The 22,917-nt window shown below is 37.8% G+C and overlaps 2 protein-coding genes across 5 annotated transcripts in view; one reads left to right on the forward strand and one right to left on the reverse strand.

Moving 5' to 3' along the window:
- LOC111874377 (mediator of RNA polymerase II transcription subunit 14) overlaps positions 1-5,046 on the forward strand; it is a 70,838-nt gene extending 65,792 nt beyond the window's left edge. For all 4 annotated transcript variants that reach the window (XM_023869835.2, XM_023869836.2, XM_023869837.2 and 1 more), the window contains one exon: positions 4,271-5,046. The gene's annotated coding sequence lies outside the window, so the exon portion shown is untranslated. The remainder of the gene's footprint in view (positions 1-4,270) is intronic.
- The window catches only part of LOC111874379 (CD82 antigen), an 83,259-nt gene continuing 62,765 nt past the window's right edge, over positions 2,424-22,917 (reverse strand). The window contains exons 4-8 of the mRNA XM_023869843.2: positions 11,348-11,482; positions 10,096-10,170; positions 9,108-9,212; positions 7,697-7,873; positions 2,424-4,427 (exon numbers count right to left, since the gene is read on the reverse strand). Coding sequence (XP_023725611.1) covers positions 4,284-4,427; positions 7,697-7,873; positions 9,108-9,212; positions 10,096-10,170; positions 11,348-11,482 — 636 coding nt within the window. The 3' untranslated portion in view covers positions 2,424-4,283. The remainder of the gene's footprint in view (positions 4,428-7,696; positions 7,874-9,107; positions 9,213-10,095; positions 10,171-11,347; positions 11,483-22,917) is intronic.

A 22,917-nucleotide genomic window follows, 5' to 3' on the forward strand; every position in this document is an offset into this window, starting at 1 on the left:
CACAACGCGCTATCTGTGAAGAGGTATTTGGCAAAAAACAACATTCCAGTGATGGAACATCCACCGTATTCTCCGGACCTAGCACCGTGCGACTTTTTTCTCTTCCCAAAAATCAAGTCTGCGCTGAAAGGGACCAGGTTCGAGTCCGTGGATGCAGTGAAAGCAAAAGCGACGCAACTCTTGAAGAGCATAACACAAGATGACCTGCAGCACTGCTTCCAACAGTGGAAAATTCGCATGGAGCGGTGTAGGGATCGGGGAGGGGACTACATTGAAGGGGATAACATTTCGACTGTCTGATTTTTTTTTAATAAAGGGTTAGAGCATGAATCCGGTTTCTTTATTGCCACACCTTGTATATAGGTTGAAGCTTGCTGGTACAGTTGACTGAGAGAAATACAACTTTGATATTTCTGAGAAATGCTGAATTGTTTTGGGTGAAATTTTTCAGCTATGTGTGCTAGGCTTAGGAAGCACACAGATATGAGACATGGCTAAGAAGTTCCGGGAATGACTTGGTAAATAAGTTAAGATTTCTGTTAGCAGTTAATTACGGTTGTCCCCATCAGAGTAGTTCCCTTTGGTAGTTGTATGCAAAGTTATTCTTTGTTTATATATTTGGAAGCACTTTGGAAAAGCAGCTTCTGATATCAGTTTGTGTGTGTGTGAGGTACACTGCTGAGCCTCACCCAAAAACCCAGAATGTGCCCCTTGAAATGAAACTTCTATATTTGTGATTAGAAAGGAGTCACACAGTCAGATTGTAAGACTAGGATGTTAAGGACCTGTGCCTTAGCTTAAATGTGTATAATAAACGCTACACTGGTAGGAAATAGAGGAGCTAGGATAGCGTAGTAGGTATAACGACCGGCTATGGGCTGGATGACCAAGGGGGTGGTTACAACAAGAGCAACATTTAATGTTTAAGCCCATAGTGCGCATACCATTATTTTCCTAGAGGTACCACCTCTGCAGTTTTATTTAGGGATATGGCATTGATACAATATTGAAATTTAATCAGAATCTTTTGATCTGTTTTTTGAGAATGTCACCATTTTGTGATTTTGAATCCATCTAAAGGGACCCTAATTCAGGTGCTAGCAAGGTTCATGTCCATACATACATACATTACAGACAGGCATTCCAAAAACCACTTTTTCATAATCATGGGGGTTGAAAATATAAAACCAAACTTCAAGATTGCTTTTTCCAGTCACAGTACCTTCTCAGATATACTACATATGTGAGAAACTAGCTGGATACGGACTGAATAACATGACTTAGTGTTGGGACCTGTTGCATATTGTTAACAGTATTGAATGTTTAGGTCATATAACTGTTATATTAACTTCTCAAGTACTGTCCCATGGAGTGAGTGAGGAGAAAGTTTCATAATGTACATTATTCTGTTTGTTTATATTCAGACTGGTTTCCAGAAGAAAATACCGTGTAATAATGTATGCTGTTTACATTTTTCCCACTGATAACATACAAATAAGTTGACTGAAAGATTGTCATTTTTTCTTTCAAATCTGTATTTTCAACAATACACTTCTAAGGTAGAACATTCCACAGCCTGTAGTCTACAAGTGAACTACATCAAACGAGCGACGACCGCTTGTCGGCAGAGTGAAAGATGATTAAATATTGTGATCTGTCTTCTGAAAGTATGCTATTTTTGTTTCCTCATTTGTGGTTAAAACAGAGAGATTAACATAATTATGTGAAAATATAGTTTCTTTCTGACGAAAATTGAACCATCATAACTACGCAAAAATATGCTATATGAGAAAATGTAAAAAAAGAAGTTTACAAAGTCAGTATGAAAGATTTGCATTTGGTAGCTTAAATTCATATGCAGAAATTGATCAACTTGCCAAAATGATGTTTTACAGATAGGAATTTGCAAGTACTCCCCACTTTAGGATACTAATTTATTTTAAAAGTGAAAGAACATTTGGCAAAGATACTTGTTGTATCATTGGGATATTATATACATGTTAAACTGTACTGGTCATGTGCCACATAGTTGGTCCAGCTGGCTGAGAAATGCTTTCCCCCACCAGTACTAATACTGTTAACCCTGAGTTGAAGTACGGCTGCAAGCCCTGTAAAAGCAGGACATGTAAAATCCCCTATTCTCAGACATATTAAAATATGACCACTGATCCCTTAGTTACTGTTCCTGAATGATAATGTTAATATAGGGTCTTACTATAAGAGACTACGAGATGTATTTTGTTTTTACCAGCCATATTATGTAGTTAGTTGTCCCAGAATTTTTTCAAGAATTGGAAGTTAATGGAAACTTTTCACTGCTTGATATGTGTACAAAGTATCTGTCACATTAATGATTTTCAAAGACGATACTGTAATAACAGACATCTTGCCAGTAAGTGCATGATAAATGCAAAGGAAGATGGTCCAAGACATAACCACACCTTGTGTTATTTGATGGAACAATACAAGACCAAAATTTGGCAACAGTTGTCAGGGTGTCATGTATTAAACATGTAGGACTAAATATGACATTTTTTACAACAGGAAATGTAGCTCATTTTAATATGTTGAAAATTTATGGAGCCTTCACAATCACAATTTTACCTGTTGTAGACGATTAGAACTACTTCATTTTGTTTTTTATTGATCCAAAATTAAACATATGAAATTATGTTGTGAAAAAGTACATACAGGTTGAAGGTGGTGGGTGACAGGATTTCTGAACTAAGGACATTGACACTACACATTCACTTTTTAAGTATAACGTATGAGAACTCGTACATGTTCATAGTCATCATGCTAACAGAAATGTGCACTGCTTCTAACATGGAATGTAATTTGATATACTGAATGAAATAAATCTTACTGCACCATCTTACATATAAGTGCCTTTTGTTAGAATTTCGCTTTTGGCAATATGGTCTATAATAAGACCTGATAGAGTTTCAGTTACAGGCATAATGAACTGCTTAGTTGAATATGTTATCAAACTACACACGTAATGCAAACAGTTGACGTTACATCTATATGAATCATCCACAGTTTGCATAGTTTGTAGTATACTGGCATGTTAATCAAGGTACATGGTGCAATTATATACAAAAATTACTAGAACATCTTATCTTTCTTTATGATGTCCATTTTAAGTTTTTCATAACATCTCTGACTTTTCATCGCCCCATACAGGGTTTCGATTTCCCTTCTATACTTTACAGCGTGTATTCAAACAGTTGTTATACTGTTGTTTTATCAACAGAATATACAGTAGTTAATTCATGACTATATCAAGTTATTTATTTCAAGACTGATAAGTTTTGATAATATTTATCATCATCAGGTGGTATATAATTTATAGTCATTAACAAGTATTTATTTGTAAATTATACACCACCTGACCAAGATCAGTACAATTTATACATATTATGGTCTTACAATAAATAACTATTAATATATTTATCAATTAATCGCTGTGTACATGGTTATTAAAATGACTGGCTGTATTAACACAAAACAGGATGGAAAACTAAAGATCAGTTCTTATGTAATATTGAAAATGACTACCAACCTTGCCACAGTTTTTGAAGATTATATGTGAATAACACATTTAACAGATACCAATAACATGGTATACAGTGCATATTTGTTTGGTTGTTGCTGTAGCACCACAAGAAAGTTCTTTCATAAACATGGAACTCACTGCTTGCTTAGGTACAATAAATTGGAGTGATTCAATGCATGTCCATTACAGTATCCAAGTTATCTACTTGTGGTACCAAAATATAAGCATCAGTCCTCAGGCACAGCTAAATAGATACCAAGAAATAAAATATACCTGTCGTTTAGAAAGATCTTTAAACTCTTTAAGATCTGCTTCTTATATTATGTTCAGTAGGTACTTCTTGTTCTTCAATATAGTCTTTATATCTTACATGTGTCTTGGATTATATTAGTTCCATGCTCCACGCTTGCAGTCAAAGTTGACAAGAAATAAAATTTTGAAAGATGTTCACATTGAAGTATGGTAGTTTTCAGAGAAGTTTATATGTCAAGTCTGTTTTGAATTCTCTTCAAAGTTTATGTACATCTCGAGAAATTATTTTTACTTCTTGTGGGAAGGAACTACTTTGAATTCCATGATGAACAATACAGTTTAATGTTAATTCATATAACAACTTAATTTTAAAATAAGAAAAACAATTAACCCTAAATGTTTTTCTTTAAAAAATCACAAAATGTTCAGTAACACAGGTTGTTTTTCTTTTCTTGACAGCTGCACAGACATTTCATTTGATGTATCCATTTATGGACTTGCACAAGCAGAATGCTAGAATGATGCCCAGCAATTGGATCAAGCCTAATCCAATACCTATTCCAATTGCTATGTTGATGTTCTCCATAACCAGTTCTACAAATGTATTGTAGCAGCCCTGGAAAAACACCAAGCAGATTGAAAAGCTTATTTATACTGACTTCTCCATTGAGATGTGAGTGCAGTCTTGCTGGCAGTCAACCCAGCAATTCAGGTTGGTAGACTAGGGGATGAATATCTCTAGGACTTAGCGTACTGAATTTTTTACAGCAGCTGTCATTACTTGTCTATAAATAAGCAGTAAAATCACACAATTCAACTTTGCTAATGTTCCAGAAAACAGGATACCGAAATAAAATAATACATCCTTCCCTTTCACTGTGCGTGTGTATGCATGTGTACACAATCAACAGAGTGACTAGAGTAATTTATATTGAACACACATTTTATATAGATTTCATATCATTTTGGAAGTCTCAAGGATATCACTTTCATAGTATTCCCTTCTTTTGTATGTTATAATGCAGATATTACTTTTGGGATTAAATATTGAAAGTAGTAATTGGTGTATGACACTAATGTTAAAAGTACGAACCAGTTTCATTTCCCACTTTTCATTAGCAAAGTATATTAATTACTGTGAATATGAGATGTTGAGTAGAACATTTGCTGACTGAGTTCAGTTTGTATATGTAAGCTGTAGTAAACAATTTGTAAAATAAACAACCTTTTGTCAATATAATGTTATGATCTCATTTCGACATGCCCATCCCTCACCTACTGTCAAGATACCGCAGAGGAAGAGTGCAGATATGATGGATTCCATCATCACAAACCATGATCTGGCAGCTGAATTATATGATGACAGATCACTGCACCTGGTAGAAAGGTACAAGTGAGTACAGCAACTTAATAAGCTTTCATTTAAGTTGCAGTATGTATGAAATAATCAAGAAAACAGTTCTACAAGCCTCAGTAATACAACTTAATCGCAAAACACTGCTGTTATTGCAATTGCAGAATGAATGAAGCGTACATCTGAGCAGCAGTATGCTTTTTAACATATTAAAGCAAAGTGGTAATAGTATGTGCCACCTGTTTTAACATTTAGTAGTTATGCATTTTGCCTGTATTATCTGTGTGTTTTATATAATTTTCAGAAGAAACAGCAGTGATTTCCTAAACATCTTTAAGTATTTGGTCTCTGTACTGGAGACCTAATGTGCTGTTTGAAGTGTGGGAAATGGATTTTTAAATATTATTTAGATGAACTTAAGGCTCCAAATGATTAAGGTCAAGTACAGAGAAATCCCTATTTAACAAATCTCTGGGGGAATGGTTTCTCTTATACCAAATAGAGGTTTTCATTCAGTGGGGGATGCAGTATTGCTTCAAGAAACTACACCCAGCCCTGGCCTTGCTCCTGGCAATTCCACTGAAGTTGAACTGGTTCCTGAAGGTTGGCTACAGCCAGCAGTTAGTTGTTTTACACCAATCTTAGATCTTTAGGGGGAATTACTGGGTGACCAACTAGTGCAATGGAATCTCAGCAAACATTTTATGGAAAGGCAGGCCTCAAAGAGTGCTGTGCAGTTCATTAATGTATTTAATTAAATTTCATCTACTGAGACACAGAGACCTTTGGAAAACAATATGTGCACTTTGAAATTGTTAACTGTATATACTCAAGCATCCACACAGTTATTGATAGTTATACTTTTGTGATAAGATTACCTGAAACTGAAGACAATTACAGCAATATTTTAACCCCCCTTGTTATGTCCAGAACTATGAAACCACTTGCCTGTTTCAGATCATGTGAATGCTTCTGTTAGCTTATTCAGAATTTAATATTGGGCATAAGTTAACAGACCATTTAAGAATAAATTAATTTTATTATTTAGATTGCCAAAAATTACACTGTTGACAAGAATGGGTCTCTATCTCCATGTTATCCTCTTGTGACTAACTTTAGTCCCCCCCCCCCAAATGTGTTTTTTTTAATTTCTTAACATTTCGGAGATAAGGGAAGGCTTGAACCCACAAACCTCCACTCTGGCCACTGCAAATCTTAACAATAATGCTCTGATTTACCATTTGTTACCACAAATTGTAAAGAAGCATGTGAAAACTATAAGAAATATTCAGCTGGATCTGCATCATGTGCAAATTTGTTCCATCATTTCAAATGGACTCCAGGTATCCTGTTTGAGTCCAGGAGCTTCCAAAACAATTTTTTTTTGTGGTGTAGTTTGAACTTACATTTTTGTTGCAAGCCCTTTGAATTTTTATATGGTTAAGTCAAGGTTCTTTCTGCTTTAAAATATTTTTTGGAAAAAAAAAAGGCCTTTCTCTGAGTCTTTATAGGGCTAGTATTGTTATATTTTAACATACTTTCAGTATATAATGTGCACAAGAAAATCGTTTTTACTGGATAAAGGTTCATGGATATACATACAAGAGGGGTTGGCCTAACTGCTGGTCTTTGCATCACAACCTTTATGTGATCCAGTGTGCATAAAGTGCATTTAACTTGTGCTCCAAAATTGAAATGTAAAAAAGTGCATTTTGTGTAGGCAACAGAACATATTTTGCAACATGATATGCATTTAGCCAGAGGGCTATGTTGAGAACTTAGAAAAATAAACTAAAGCATGAAAGATACTGTGAGAATACATAACAAGATGCTGTCCTACAAGTACAAGAATTGAGAATGACAGGCCACTGTGTGCCTGTCATTGACATGTGCTCCTGAATTCAGTTGCTTCAGAATGAAACTAATTTCTTCCATGAAAGAGAGTTGAGAAATTAGAAACTGCATTTTTAAAGAACTTGTCAAAATTTTAAACATGATGAATAAGTTCAATGATGGATGACAGGCTGAGTGGGTGGATTTTTATTCTAAGAATATACAGTGAATTTTCTCTTTCTGGACTCATTCAGACAGCAGATACTAGAAGCTCTTTCTTGAAGGGTAAAGCTGACCACTCACAATCTAGTGCCAAGATTTAGAATGTATGGAATTTTACCTCAGTTTCTGCATATGCCTTCCTGGCATGGTGGTTAGCCACAGGGTAACTACTTTCACCATACTTGAAAGTATCAATACTTTGCACTGTCTACAATAATATTTGTGATGAGAGAAAAGATAACTCTGATTTTTAAGAAATCTGTAATACAGGTAGCTTCTTTAAGCTTGCATTCCTGCACTCATTTAAGTGTAATTTTAAAGCATACATTGTTAACCATAAAACTAAAGAACTCAATTAATCCATTCAACCGTTGCTATTATATTGTTACTTAATAACGTCCATGTGTTTAAAGTCTGGGCACCATTAACTGTGATTTGTCTGCTCATAAAAACATGTAGCCCCAATATACACATACCTTTTTCCAGTAGGAATTGGAATCTGATGGTTTGTATGGGCAGTCTTTATATTTGGGTTGAAATTTTGCTACATCACCTTCTAAAATGCAGCATGCATCTGGGATTGACTTATTTCCCTCAGTCCATTTCTTTGACTCTCTAAAGTCTTCATAGTTCTCCACACCACAGCATTTCATCTGCAGAAAAAAAGTGAACAAGCAAACAAATATTAGTGTCAAGGAAAAAAAATGTCATTTGAATTTCAGATAATTGAGGTTATCACATTTAAAGTGATTCTCAAGTAAATAAGTAAGTAAAGGTATCCCTGTAAGAGGCCGTGGAGGCCCATAGGGTTGTGAGATGTTGAGGTTCACACATTTTCTAGACAATCTGCTCATAGATGCCGGTAAGCTTCACGCGCCGGCTGGCTGGCCTTTGCCCCCAAGAATATTCCTGGTACTCATTTCTGTTAGAGGCTGAGTCGACTCGAGGGCCATAGTGTGGCTGGAAGGATTACGTAAATTGAAAAAAATCCAATGACATCATCAGGATTTGATCCTGCGACCTTCTGGCTTATAGCATAGTGCCTCAACCAACTATGCTACTGCGTGCCCCCATTCTCAAGTAAATAGAACCTGAAAGTATAAAGTTGTTGTGTCCTTGTTTAATAATGCACCACATCATGAAGATGTATGGGGAAATGGATGTACACCTCCATCTACTTCCCATCTTCACAACCTATTTCCATGAAATCCATCTTAATGTTATGCTCTTTATCTCTTTGTCTTCCCAGTGACATTTTCCAAAAGATATCCCCACCAACATTCTGTAAATATTTCTTATTTTCCTTGCATCGTTGCTACAAACTCAGTCCTCAGTCTTGATTTCACCATTCTAACACTGCTATGTGACCAGTATAAACTGAGAAGTTCCTTGTTGCGTACTGCCCCAAAGGGCCCAGTTTATCCTCAGGTCCAAATATTTCCTTGATAACTATGTTTTAAGACACTTATCATGTATGATCTATCAAAGCAAGAGTCTGCATTCCACACTTATACTGTGTATTATTGTCTTGTCACCAGAATGCAGGACAGAGTCACAGTATAAGGATAACTTTCTTTAAATATGGCCGAGTTCAATCATTTCAAATGACAGGGACACTGAAAATTATATCCATGAAGAATTCAAGAGCATATTAAATATGTGGAATGTCTGTTACAAGTCTGTCCATAATTTTTTATGTTTGTGTCTGGCATATAGATAGCTAAAGATTCAACTTTATGTAACTACAGTTTCACTTGTTTTACATGAGCGTGAAAATGGCTGTCTTACTGTCAGGAAAGAACGCATATTTAGTGTGTTTAAGAAGATGAGCCAAGGATAATACTCTTTCATTAATGGCCAGTGATATGAGAACATGGATTTACATACACTGGCCATAATGTAGTCCCACATGAGTGTTACAGCATCCTTCTCTTTGGCAGCATAGTATTTGTTAACGGAGGATTTCAAGAAAGCTTGTGTCTCTCTCTCAGCCTGAAACAAACACAATACCAAAAATCGATATTTTAGAATCAGTACATAATTTCAAGCTTGTAAAGGTTTGACATTTTCATGCCAGTATAGAATCATACTGTATTCTTCTGGGTTATGGAACCATGCAATCTGGTGTATGCATATTTTGGATATACATATTGCATCTATATTCCACCATAAATAGGGACCCAAATAGGCTGGTCTAGAGATAATACTCAAGACATGAATATGGGATTGCTCGATTCCAATCTCAGCCAGGTCACTGGCTATACTGGCTGAGTTTTAAGGTTTTACTTAGTTCATCTGGGAACATTCCAGACGACTTCCACATCACTGGCAACAGGTTGTACACAATGCTTGTGACTACATTGAAGGACAGTAAAACTTTGAAACATGAATCTATTTTGTATCAGTTGAAAATAATTAGTTGCCACTATTAAAGTTCCAACCCTCATAGTTGCCATATGTAGATGAGTGATGTCATACTGTAGGATGATCTTTGACAGTTACCAGGATTTTTCTTCCAAATTGCTTGGTGCACACCACTGTGAAGCAAGTTACTTTGATGTGGTGCATTAGTTGTTACACAGTGTGGAAGGAAATCAACATTTATCACTTCTTCTGAATCACAAAATAGACTTGACATGATCTTGCCAGCTGATAGCTGTGTTTTGAACTTCTTTACAGCTTTCAGAAAACTTATCATTGACAGGGTCTCTTCCCCATATTGTGCACTTAACCTACAAAGAACTGATGGTGGTTTTACTTTCTGTTTCGCTAGGAATCTGATGGTACAGCAATATTCTCCAGTAGTAGCCGACAACCCTCTATCACATCAAATTTATATGTGTGTGTGTGTGTGAGGGGGGGGGAGAACTCTTACCTCATTTCTATAGGCTGCAGCTAAACCTCCAGCAGTGATTTCCATCAGCAGAATTATAAGAAGAAACACCCCATACTATAAACAGAAAAAGAATAAGATAACAGTATTTTCACTAGAATTGTTTTAAGTAAATTTAAGAAAAACTGTTACTTATAGCTTAATTTATGGAGCTTTACTCATGAGATATAAAAATAATTCTATTATAAACTGTTGGTACATAGCCTGACTATCCATAAATGCATGTATAAATATTGGTTTTCCTTTATTTTGCTACATGTTTTATCTATCTGAATCCTACTTACTTGCTTATTTGGGCCATGCCATAGCTCAAGCGGCTAGTCGCTGGCTTCCCATTGCGGTGGCCCGGGTTCGATCCCGGGTCTGGTCAGGTGGGATCTGTGGTGGACAAAGTGGTGCTGTGGCAGGTTTTCTCCAAGTACTTCGGTTTCCCCTGCCAATCTTCATTCCACCAATTGCTCCACAATCACCCTCACCTATCATCTGGGGCTGGTACAATAGGCCAGAAGTGGCTGCAGTACAAGGGACATAGTCCCACCCCACTAGCAATAAAAAAAATACTTGCTTATTTACACACTTTGTGTTGCTATACTCATATAGTAAATAAAATAACTGTCAGTATCTGGTACTAACTTCGCCGACAAGTGATTCTGCTGACTGACAAGTATAATTCGCTTGCAGACTAAAGCCATGGAGTTTAGTTTAGTCAATATCACACATCATTGCCACCATCTTATAAAATAAGAAAAGTGGCCTAACAAGAACTTATGTGACATATTTTGGTTATGCATGTCCACAGTCCATTTGCCTGAAAGAAATTTATCTGTCCTCTTATCCAAAAAAAATGGCAAAGCAGAGAAAGGGTTATCCAATATATATATATATGAAAATACTGTATAGCTTTTCTGTTTCCTTCTGTAGACCTTCTTGTGCTCTGATGAACATCTGAACATGTATAACCATCGTGCATGTATGTTTCTGATTGATGTGAATAATGTCAAAGTAGAGCGAGAGCTTGATGATGGCAAGTCATGGTTGGTTATGTTTTCATGCCAGTGGGCTGTAATTTATCTGCCCATCCATCACATAAAACTAACCACCTAGTAGCTGTTACACTAGGTTACTCTGAGTGCCAGTTATGTGTGTCAGTTTTCATGGAGTTAGAGGATGAGTAAATTTTTTTTGGTTTGCAATTATTACGTCTCATAAGGCAACAAATTACAACGATACTTACACAAGTCAATAAGCATCTGGACTCACGTAATGCTCCACAGTAGCCTAGGAAACTTACTAAGAACATGAATGCCCCAGCTGCAATAAGTATGTAGGCAGCTTGCTCTATGACAGTTGGTTGTGTGATTTGCTGAAACTGTGAAATGATATATATTAATTTTAACCATTATACACATACAAGACATACAATACAAGTGAAATTTTTATATCAGATTACTTTGGGGACAGTGGTTTGAGCATTTAACCAACAAATTTTCTTAACTGTTACGGAATTTTACTCTGGATCATTGACTGATGAACCGAAAATGAGGGCAAACAATAAATGTGACTGCTACTGTGCAGTACTGAAAGGAAGAAAAAGGTACTGGTATTATTCTGTCAGTATTTGTTACACAGGATAAAAACTATAAAGTATTAGTATATGCTACACAGCATACTCTGCTCATTAATACATTAATATCTAGCAGTAACATTCATCAATACAATTAAAATCCCTTTATGATTGAGAGTTAAGAGAATTCTCAATTATAGAAGGGATTTAAATGTAAATGTTAGTGTTAGAAACTTGTATATACTAAGCATTCGCCTCTTCATCATGTAAGCCTTTGAAGTGTCCCTACTGGTCCATGTCTTACCTGATAAACTGTCTTAACAGTTACATGTTATACTTGATGGTTTTATTATTTAATTATCAGTAATGGGTATATAACAGCTGAAATGTCTCATACACCATCATTTACAGTTGTATTTAGAACCCTTACTGATACAGACCTTTTCTAGTATTTTGACATATTGTCACCAGAAAATGATGTAGTGCATGAAGAGAACATGAGGAAGACATGTATGAGAAGCTGATGGTGAAATTGTTACGTGCTCTTTAGGAAGCAAAAAAGAATGTCTTATGTTGAGGTTGTGCTTGTCAATCCATCTGTCTGTCCGTGAACTAGTATCAGCACCTAAACCTTCAACAGATTTTTTAAGTAGACACAACTTTTACTGAAGTTTGTCAGGCAGTTCCAATTTTGAGCCATATTTACCTACAATAAACTGCTTTACTGACACTCATAAATTGATAAACAGGCTGCAAGTAAGCTTAATGAACTACCATTAGAAATTCTATATACATTATGTACAAGAACACATTGCCAATCTTGTTAGATTTTTCAGTGACACATCATCCTTTATTATGGTTCCTTTATTGTGCATTTATAACAAATCTATTGCTGGGTTCAAGTAAAACTGAGCCCTGGGATAATGAACTAGAACAGGATGTCATGTGCCAGTAAGATATACAAGTTAAACAATGTTTCTGTTAATAACCATCTGAAACATGAAGTTTATCTAAATAACATATAAAAATTCTGTTTGCACTCCCAGAAAACACAGTTTGTCTCCATTATAAAGACTAGTTAGTTCATGCTGTTTAGAGAAATGACTGATGTTTATTGCAAGAATTATGCAATATATATATATATATATAAGAAAATCTGGAAAAATGCATTTTTTTTTTGTATGAGTATGTAGTACACATAATTACCACTGTGGTTTAAGATGTCAAAACATAATATGTAAAGCGGTAAAATAATATCAATAGTAATATTATAAATATGGAATAAATTTCATCATCTGTAGGAACTGGAACTGCAAATAAATTATGTAGTATGCTGCTCCAACTTTTGAAGTAACTGGGCTGTGAGGTCATCGTGGAGCTGAGCCTTTCTGGGGTAGCTGCCAATTCTGCAGCTACTCAAGAATTTCCCAGCATTTTACGGAACCCAAAGGTTCATTACCATGTTCACCAGAGCCCTCCACTGGTCCCTATGGAAAAATCTTTTATTATCTCTTCTTAGGTGATCACCAGCTGAGTGTGAAATTTCTTCCATACCAGCAATACTGACTGCCCAAAAAGACTTCACCAGATTCAGTTCCTATGAAAGCTTCCATTCATTCTCAAATCTGGTTTCAGTGATCCCTCTACTACAATTACTTGCATGACATCATTTGGTCATACTTATGTAAATTTTCTTCCAGAAGGCCCTATTATTTTTGTAATTTGGTTACCTGCAATAATACAGTATCACTCTATCTTCTGAGATGAATAAAAAACCTGTTATCATGTAGATTTTTGGTCTGAATTTTGTAGGATGTCCTGAAGCATGCAGATAAACCTTCCTTATAAAGTACTGTCAATAAGTGGTATTTAAATGTTTGGACAATTCCACCCATTGTCTTTATTTTGAGATATTTGAATTAATTTTTTGTACAGATTTCAAATTGTGAAAATCAAGTAGTACTGGAAGGGGTTAAAACCAACAGACTTTTATCTGATACACTTTAAGAGATGGGTCCAAATTTAACATAAAATAAAAAAAAAGACTTAATAGTGCATCCATCTATTTATTAATAACTTCAAAAAATAGTTTTATACTGCTCTATGTTACGAAATTTTAGTAGTAATTTCAGCCACAAGAGTTGAGCACAGTGTTTTAGGGCCATATCGATGGGTGAGGTGAAGAGACGACTGCCTCAGGCGCCAAAAGCAAAATTACATTGGAATACCAAATTTAAAAGCAGGAATAAAATGTTTTAAACTTTATAAATTTATACATGTATGTATTCTTTATTTATTATTCATTCACAGCGTACTTCAGTACGCGGGCGACGAATTTTAAGAAACCGCTCGACAGTTCTGCCAATCGTCAACTAATTCAAGCAGTTAACTAAGCTAACAATGTAGCGCATTTTAGGATTTGAGGTTCTCACCGCGGTGTTTGTGAAGGGTACTATCTTATAGCATATAACACCGTATAGTCATCTGACGTTTTGGAGGAATACAGCTTACATATTCAGGATCTAATAAGCCGAGCAAAATACCAGCGTGAAAGCAGAATGAGATAACACAATTACCGACATCTATGTTACTAACTTCAGTTGCCGACGCCATTTGAAAATTGCAAAATAGTCTATGCACATGGTGTATTTGTCTACCTGTGATAAAGCAAAGGGAATGAGGCACAGTGATAAAACTATTAGCACGTATTTATGTGTATTCTAAATCGGTCCGTGAATTGCAAAATAATTTGATCGGAACATAGCCGGCGAACAGGTAAGCATTGTACTAACAGTTAATGCTAATGACATGTGCATGTATACTCGTACTATCTGTGTAGACAATTGTCAATTATACACAATATTTTAGCAACCTGTTTTGACCATATCGGCCCTCCTGCTGTTATATTATATTCTTTTAAGGTTATGTGGACGGTAGACATATGCATATTAGCTGAAAGTACAATATTTAATTTGGTTAGTTTTAATTATAATTTTATACATGTAAGTTACCGGTACAGGTTATGGTCTGTAAACTATTAACATAAGGAAATAAACGAAAATATATTCGGATGAATAACAGCTACTTAAGAATAAAGTTAAAAATCAGGGCAAATTTTATATTACAAATGTCTTAACTTTATGGGTATGTCCGCGAAACCTTTGTGAGGGAATTTACAAATAACAAGGTATTTCTTTGTCCAATCGTTTAAGAATTTTTCTTCCTTGCTCGTGCTATCCCATATTTATTAATTAACGACGCCGCTTACCAGTTTTTCCCCCAGGCGTTAACAAACGAAGAAAAGAATTTCACTTCTCTCACATTCAGAGGTGCCAGTCAGTATGGGGAATTTGTCAGTCGAGAACAGAGGCAGCAAAATCAGTGCATTATCATTTACTGCAAATCTATGATGCATTAGTAGACAGTGTCCAAGATCGATACAGAAATAACTGATAAGCTACGAAGAAAATGTTACTGAAAACATCTATTTTTAAGTTTATTTGTAATGTTATCTGGAACGATGTTTTTCACAAAACGAACAAGGTACCGGTATCAAAATTACTCCTGAGTCATTCTTTAGATCCGGTCTAGAAAACCGAAATTAACGGCCGTGGGGGTTCGTTGCGCTGACCACGCGACAACCTCTACCCGCAAAAGTTGGCAATAAACTTCGCCGACAAGCGGCGTTCGCTCGGTCGGTATAGTTCGCTTGAGGACTAAAATCACGGAGTTTGTTTTGTTTTTGTGCTTCTTTAGAAATTTCGGGATGTATCACAGCTATTGAAAATATGGTTGTCTTCCAAACAATTATCGAAATACTAGAATTGTTTAAACGTGTGGGAGTACGTCGAAATAAGAAACTTTTGACAACCAACGGAAGGATGAAAAAATTACTGGTCCGAAAAAAAAAGATTAGAATTATTGTCTACTTGATGTCGCAATTAAATCTTTAACAAAACTGTTTAAAAGTAACGATAAGCATTGTGACATCTTAAGGTTTTTGCACATTTCCGATATTAAAATTATGGATTCCGAAACTGTCGAAGAACACTGTAGTGATCTTCGCATTGCTACGAAGGATGAAGATGGCTTTGACAGACTTAAACTTAACGAAGATCTAACAGATTTTGCTCTGTTATTATTAAGTCCCTCTGATATGACGTCACCCAATACACTGAAATATGATTCTGTATTTCAGCATCCCGCTGCAATTGTTCAAGTTTGCGTCCATTGTTTATTTTCTGTCAGAATTGCAACACGTCTACACTACATGTTTCGGCCTGAAGCGGCCATCTTCAGGTGTGTCTTGTGTTATAGATATTTTACTAAAACTGTGTTAAAAACTGCTATACTGTTTTTATTTTCATTTCGCCTAAACATGTAGTGTTGAAGTATAGAATGTAAAGGTGTTGCAATTTTGACGGAAGAAACAATGGACGCACACTGAAATACATTTACAGCAAAGATTTAGCCAGCTTATTTTTTTTGACACTGGCGATCACAGTGACCAGTAGGGTGCAAAGTTTTCAGAGCTAAAATCCGAAGAAAGTAAATTGCTTGCATATGATGATGAGTCACGATAGATGGGTTGATTTAGCGATCATTTCTATAGAACCGGATATATAGTAAGTACACTAAATCATTCACATGCTTCAGAACTTTTTCTCAATCGAAAGCTCCCGAAGTTCTTTAATATGCGCGATCTCTTCAAAATGATGTTTACATTTGAATCGATATTCATCTTACCCTGGTGCAATTTTAGGGGTTTGATTGGTACAATCTATTATTGATTCTGACCCCTCATACATCACAGTTTTGTGCTACAGTAATTTCAGTCAAGGAACAAGTCATTCAATCTTTCGTCTTCGGTGTGTTCGCGACAAGAAGTTGCAAAAATGCGCCCAGCTTCGACATGTCTGCCGATCCGTCTTTCCGCATGTTACAATTCGAAAACCGCTGAAAGGATTTTCATTAAATTTGGCATATGGGAAGTTTCACAAAAATATGTCGACAGATTCCAGTTATGGCAAAAAATGAATGACAACCACAATAGTTATCTGCATTTCTGGTGTAAATCAAGTATACCTAGCTAAATGTTTATCGGAGCGAAACATGTATCGAACAAAGCCGCGGAGAAAATAAATATATACACATGTTTTAAATCCAGTCCAATTTTCCCCACCATTTAGCGGTTTTTAAGATAAGTAATCAAAAGAGCGCGAAGCGCCACAATTGTTTTCTAAATATACGTTTCCATCTTCTTAATTTAATATGTGCACATTTTACACAATTTGTGAAAGTAACGTGTACTTAAAGTCTGATATAAGCCCCCTGTACGCATGGCCATTCATATTAGAGCTTGTAACGCATTTTAATGCCTTAGTCTTTGGTAGTACATGACGCAGAGGAAAGCATTTTTATTAGGTCAGTGTTCTCTCTTCTTGTGTAAGCGTTCTGTTCGTTGTCCACTGCACAGTGACGACCATCGGGAATGTAAATCAATGTGTTCTATCGACTGTGACCTGTGTATTTAGCTGACCTTTATCATCTTGCCAAAACTAACACTTCATTAGTTTTCACAAAACACGCTATTAATAGGCATGTATACTCCAGGGGGCAGAAACACGTGTATGGTGGAGATAGGAAGAGTAAACGGCTTTGTAAATCCACTTAATTATAAACACATGGCTTGGTCTACTGCTCATATTCCAGATGGTATATCCAAGGTCTCAGTCGGGTGATTTAACACTCGTACTTCGTGTTCGGAAGGCTCTGAATTCAAATCTCAGTCAAGAGACCGGCTATCCTGAAAGAGGTTTTTCGTGGTTTTCCTCAATCCCTTCATGCAAATGCGGAAAGTACATAACGTAGGCCACGAATGGTACCTTGCAAGTCTTTTCCAATTAATTATTCACTAATTGTACCATTCGACGCTACACAGGCTGAGCTATTGACATTAATCATTAAATTACAAATAAGTAAAATTCAAATGGTGCCGTTCAAATTTTGTATCTCCGCTCTTCCATTAAATCGTTTCATATTTCTTCCTATAGTACTACAGACTAGCCTTTTATTCTAGCGTAGTTATATCACAATGTACATACAAGGGTTGGATAAAAAGTAGTGGCAACACTGCTGCAACATGAAAGATGTGCGTCAGGTGGCACTAGCGCCGTCTGTAGCTGATAGCAGAAGTTCAGTTGAAGTAGTGCAGTGAGTGGCTTTGCTTGTGTTTCATTGAGTTGCATTGTGCATCGTCTTGAAGTGCAGGAGCCCAGTTCAAGCACCCTAACAACATGTTTGCGAAACAAGAACAACGCTCCTGGGTTGTTGCACGAGGTCGTAGTGCACAAAACTGTTATCAGGGACTGCGAAAAGCATGTGGTGATGCTGCTTTGCCATATCGCACAGTGGCACGATGGGTGAAATTGTTCCGTGAAGTGAGGGATGCCATTCAGGACGAGCCCATGTTGACAATTCAGCTTCTTGCTTCTTTGCTGGATGTCAGTCGTCGATGGGTTGCGCGGGAGATAGCTGCTGAGGTAGGTGTATGTCACAAAATCGTGCTCCACATTCTGCACGATATTCTTGGATACCGCAAAATTGCAGCGCGTTGGGTACCCCGTACAATGTCCGAGGTGCAGCAATGGCAACGTTATGCAATTGCACAGGACTTGTTGGATCGCTGCCAGAAGGAAGGTGACGCCTTTCTTGGAAGAATCGCCACCCTGGACGAAACTTGGGCTCACTCATACGAACCGCACTTGAAGCGACAATCAAATGAATGGAAGCATCGTGGCTCTACTCGTCCAAAGAAAGTGCGTCCTACACATAGTAATGTGAAGGCGATGTTCATTGTGGCATATGACATTGATGGAGTGATACTGCATCACACTGTACCTCAACGACAGACAGTAAACCCTGCCTACTACTGCAATTTCCTGCGTAATCATCTACGTCCAGCACTCAGGAGAAAGTGACGACACTTGTTGGCAACGAACCCCACCATCCTTCATGACAATGCAAGGGCTCATACTGCTGAGGCTGTCAAGGATCTCTTTCGCCGCTGGCGATGGGAGATACTGCAACATCCGCCATACTCACTCGATACGAGTCCATGCGATTATGATGTCTTTGCCAAAATGAAAGAACCACTGCGAGGGACACGTTGCAACACAAGAGAGGAAATTTTTCATGCTGTAGGGCGGTCACTGCTGGACATCAACAGAAGTGGACGCGCTGATGGTGTACGACGCCTTCCACAAATTTGGTGGAAGGTGGTACACATGGGGGGGGCGATTATATTGAAGGAATGTAAGTAATAAAGTCATTTCAGAACTATAGAGGTGTTGCCACTACTTTTTATCCGACGTTTGTAATATTCCACTAGCCTCTTTGGTGACCTCTGCCGCGAATACACCCTTGCAGCACCCATATAAGAGACTCTGGAAACTACTAGGGGCAGTCAAAAGTCTTTCCGGAATGGTAGTATTGCACTGTAATGGTAGGACATATGGCAACGTTTACCTAATCACCTTCAAAGTAGGACCCTTGCACACATACACACTTGATACACTTGCTGCCATTGCTGGAAGCACCGGCGGAAGGCTTATTTTGGAATGTTCCGGAGTTCGGCAGTCGCATTCCATTTGCTGTCTTCCATGGTTATGAAACGTGTCCCCTTGAGGCCCATTTTCAGAGTAGGGTACAGCCAAAAGTCACTCGGAGCGAGATCCGGAGAGTACAGTAGCTGGGCGATGACAGGAACGTTTTTCTTGGCGAGGAATTGTTGCACAACAAGCGATGTGTGGCTCGGTGCGTTATCGTGATGCAGAAACCACTGTCCCTGCCACTTGTCGCTCCGCTTCCTCCGAACTGCAATCGCGCAACCTCTGCAAAACTTGCACGTAGGAATGACCAGTAACTCTCTGTCCAGGCGGGACGAACTCATGGTGCACCAAACCGTCAATGTCAAAGAATATAATGAGTATCGTTTTTCTTTGGATCTGACGAGGCGTGATTTCTTTGGTCCAGGAGACCATAGAGCCATAGATAAATAGATAGTCTAGTCTAGTAGGGTAAGATTGTACCCTCTTTTCCTTGCTTTTTGTTTCCTGTTTCCTACCGCTCACGTCACGGACAACACACATATACTTATTATGAAATTTACTCCGTACGATTGCCAGAATGTACGATAGCCACGGCTGATAAAGCAGGTGTGCAACTATTGCGGTAGAGATTTTGGATGATATTGAAATCATTTCAAGTACTACTTGTAGCCTATACTTCACTTTCTTTACCTAAGTGCCATTCCTTCTTTAAAGTTTATATGTTGTCATACTGATGAGGAAACCAACCATGTTCCGAGGAAAAAACGGGAAATTTACTTCTTCTAGTTAATTTCTATAATTTCTATACGAAATGTTTTGCCCGATTTGCAGTATATATAAAAGCTTCTTTGACTCCTGAATACGAAACGAGGATGCTACCCGTTAGACTGCGATAGAAATGTTTTCTTGACGGAAGAAACGTACCCAGTGAATTACGATCATGTGTATGAGGATAAGCAATTAATAATTACATAATTATAAATACTTAAGACTGCGGCCTTCTGGAATGTGATTCCATGCAGTCTGGCGGGATCTTACTATCGTTTCGAAGGAACCTACTTCTTTCATTTTGGGCCTAAAGACTGAGGCAGGAAGCTCCTCTGAAACGTTGGAAGTCTTAACATTCACCACAATGAGAACCTCAAACCTTTTACTGATCACTATAAATGTATGTGGCTTAATGGCAAAGTCTTGCTGCACGTTCCAGTGGCTGGCTTACGCCTGCTGTTGGCCTTTTTTTTTTTATCTTACATCTGAGTTTATACGGCCCTGTCTTACGTCATTACGGACATTTTCTGGACAAGGACGAGACAGTATACAGACATATGTCGAATTCGCGGTGGGTACGTTTCTTGAGTTGTCAGTGAATTGGGTCATGCATGAACTTTGATACATTCAGGCCTATGTATGTACCCTTTTTAATGAACTATACATTGATCTTTTTTCTCTTCACAACTTTAACACTTTCACTTACATCGCTAAGATCACCCACTCTCTTCTGGACGTGCGGAAACATACAAAGATAAAAAATTCGAGAGATGTTGCAGGTTTTCTCCCAGTACTTCGGGATCCACCACGAATTTTCATTCCACCAGCTGTTCCATATTCATTAATCATCGTGTCATCGCCGCTGCATAGTCTCGATACTGCCAGCAGCGTTAAATAATCAACAAACTCGACCGCGATCTCCGAATTCGTAAATATGGAGGGATGACTGTAAAAGTAACCTATATATATTATGTCTCTTCACAATATTTCACGACAGAATTGTAATAAAAAATTAGATAACAAACGAAAATGCGGCGAAGTCCAAATATTTGGGAACAACAATGACATACCAGAATTACATTCTCGAAGAACTTAAAGAAGAATGCCGTCTTCTGGGGTATGGCGCCGTGCAGATATTTTGTTAACAGACGTTTCGGAGTAACGTATCGCCTCCATCTTCAGGGTGGGCAATCAACACTGACAGAAGAAATGTCGTACATTGAGGAGGACTGTTTCGAACAAATCACAGAACTACTGCAGCACAGGTCACAGGGCAGCAGAACTGAATATTCATCTTGAAGACCCTGTTTCCACAAAAACTGTTTGGGATGAGCTTCACAAATCCAACGTCCGCTGTAGGTCTGGAATTGCTAAACCTCTGATTACTGAAAGTTATGCTCAGATGCGTAAACGGTGGTGTCAGAACCATAAAACTTGGACATGAGACAGTTGGAAACGCGCGTGTCATATGCCCAGATGAACAGACTCCCACCTACAACGTCTCTAAAGGAACTTGAAAACGTTAATCAAGAAGAATGGTATACATTTCCGCTAGAGACTGTTCAAAACTTGTACAAGTCCATTCCAATAGGGATTTCGGCTGTATTGAAGGCAAAAGGTAGTCCAACACCCCCACCTGCAACGTCTCTAAAGCAACTTGAAGGCGTTAATCAAGAAGAATGGTATACATTTCCGCTAGAGACTGTTCAAAACTTGTACAAGTCCATTCCAATAGGGATTTCGGCTGTACTGAAGGCAAAAGGTAGTCCAACACCATACTAGTAATGAAATGTGTACAGTATATGTAGTGTTTTCGTTATTTTGTCCAACTCCTGTATATTTCACTCCCTGGACGGAGAAAGCTTTTAAGCGGAGATTGTCGCATAAAATTTTAATACTGCACTTGACTACATTCAAAGAGGGCGACAGCTACTAGTTCTGCAGCATTACAGTTGTACTGTATAAGTCCTTAACTGCATGTCGTGTATTCGATATTCTACGTACATCATTTTAGCCGGAGTTTGAAGACACGCTTAAAAAAAACTGTCGTGCTGCTGATTCACCACTCTGCATGTTTTAAAACACATTTTATAGTTAGATTTCCGGCCGCGGTCAAGGGATTTGCTTTCACGACGATACTGATGACTAAGGCCTCCTGTTCACTGGTACGCTATAAGCACTGCTCTTCTCGGGATTAAATCCAACAAGACCTGCACACCTTACTGGCATAATGGCGCCAACAGCAACCTCAGGGGCCGCAGCTTCCGGTCCCATCCAGTGCATGCAGAGCCATGGGATGTGCGTGTGCTTTTGTGTTAATCGGCGTGCAGCATATCGTCATAATCCCTCAATGAGCTGATCCCCATCCGGCAACTTCTACCCCAACACTTGCTGCAAGCAGTAGGAGTAATGGAGAACAGGTTGCTGGGAATGTTTAGACTTAACTGCATAATGAGCTTCAGATGTAGACTGGAGTCATCCGGCACTAGACAGGGTTGCGCTAGCGGGTATCTTGACTAGCTAGACAATTGTGAGCCGAGGGATGAGTGTGTCCATTGTCATCTAAATAATCCAGTCTGCTTCCTTGTATTGATTTCATGTTGTTAAAACGGGATATGTTACTGTCATGCAAGATCATCTTCACTGAGACAGCTCGCAAAAAAATCAAATGCTGTATAAAACGTTTTATGTACTTCCAATTACAAACATGGCAATAGTGCGAACTTTGAGGTCATGTCTGACCAATGAACGCAATGGGAGTCTGTAATGGTGGAATCTGCGTGTGAAATTGAATAATTACGAGGGAGAGTCAGTAAATAGGTCACAAATGGACGTAAATCGTAAAACATGTGATATTCGAAC

This window comes from Cryptotermes secundus, unplaced genomic scaffold, assembly GCF_002891405.2.
Source record: "Cryptotermes secundus unplaced genomic scaffold, Csec_1.0 scaffold197, whole genome shotgun sequence".
Taxonomy (NCBI): domain Eukaryota; kingdom Metazoa; phylum Arthropoda; class Insecta; order Blattodea; family Kalotermitidae; genus Cryptotermes; species Cryptotermes secundus.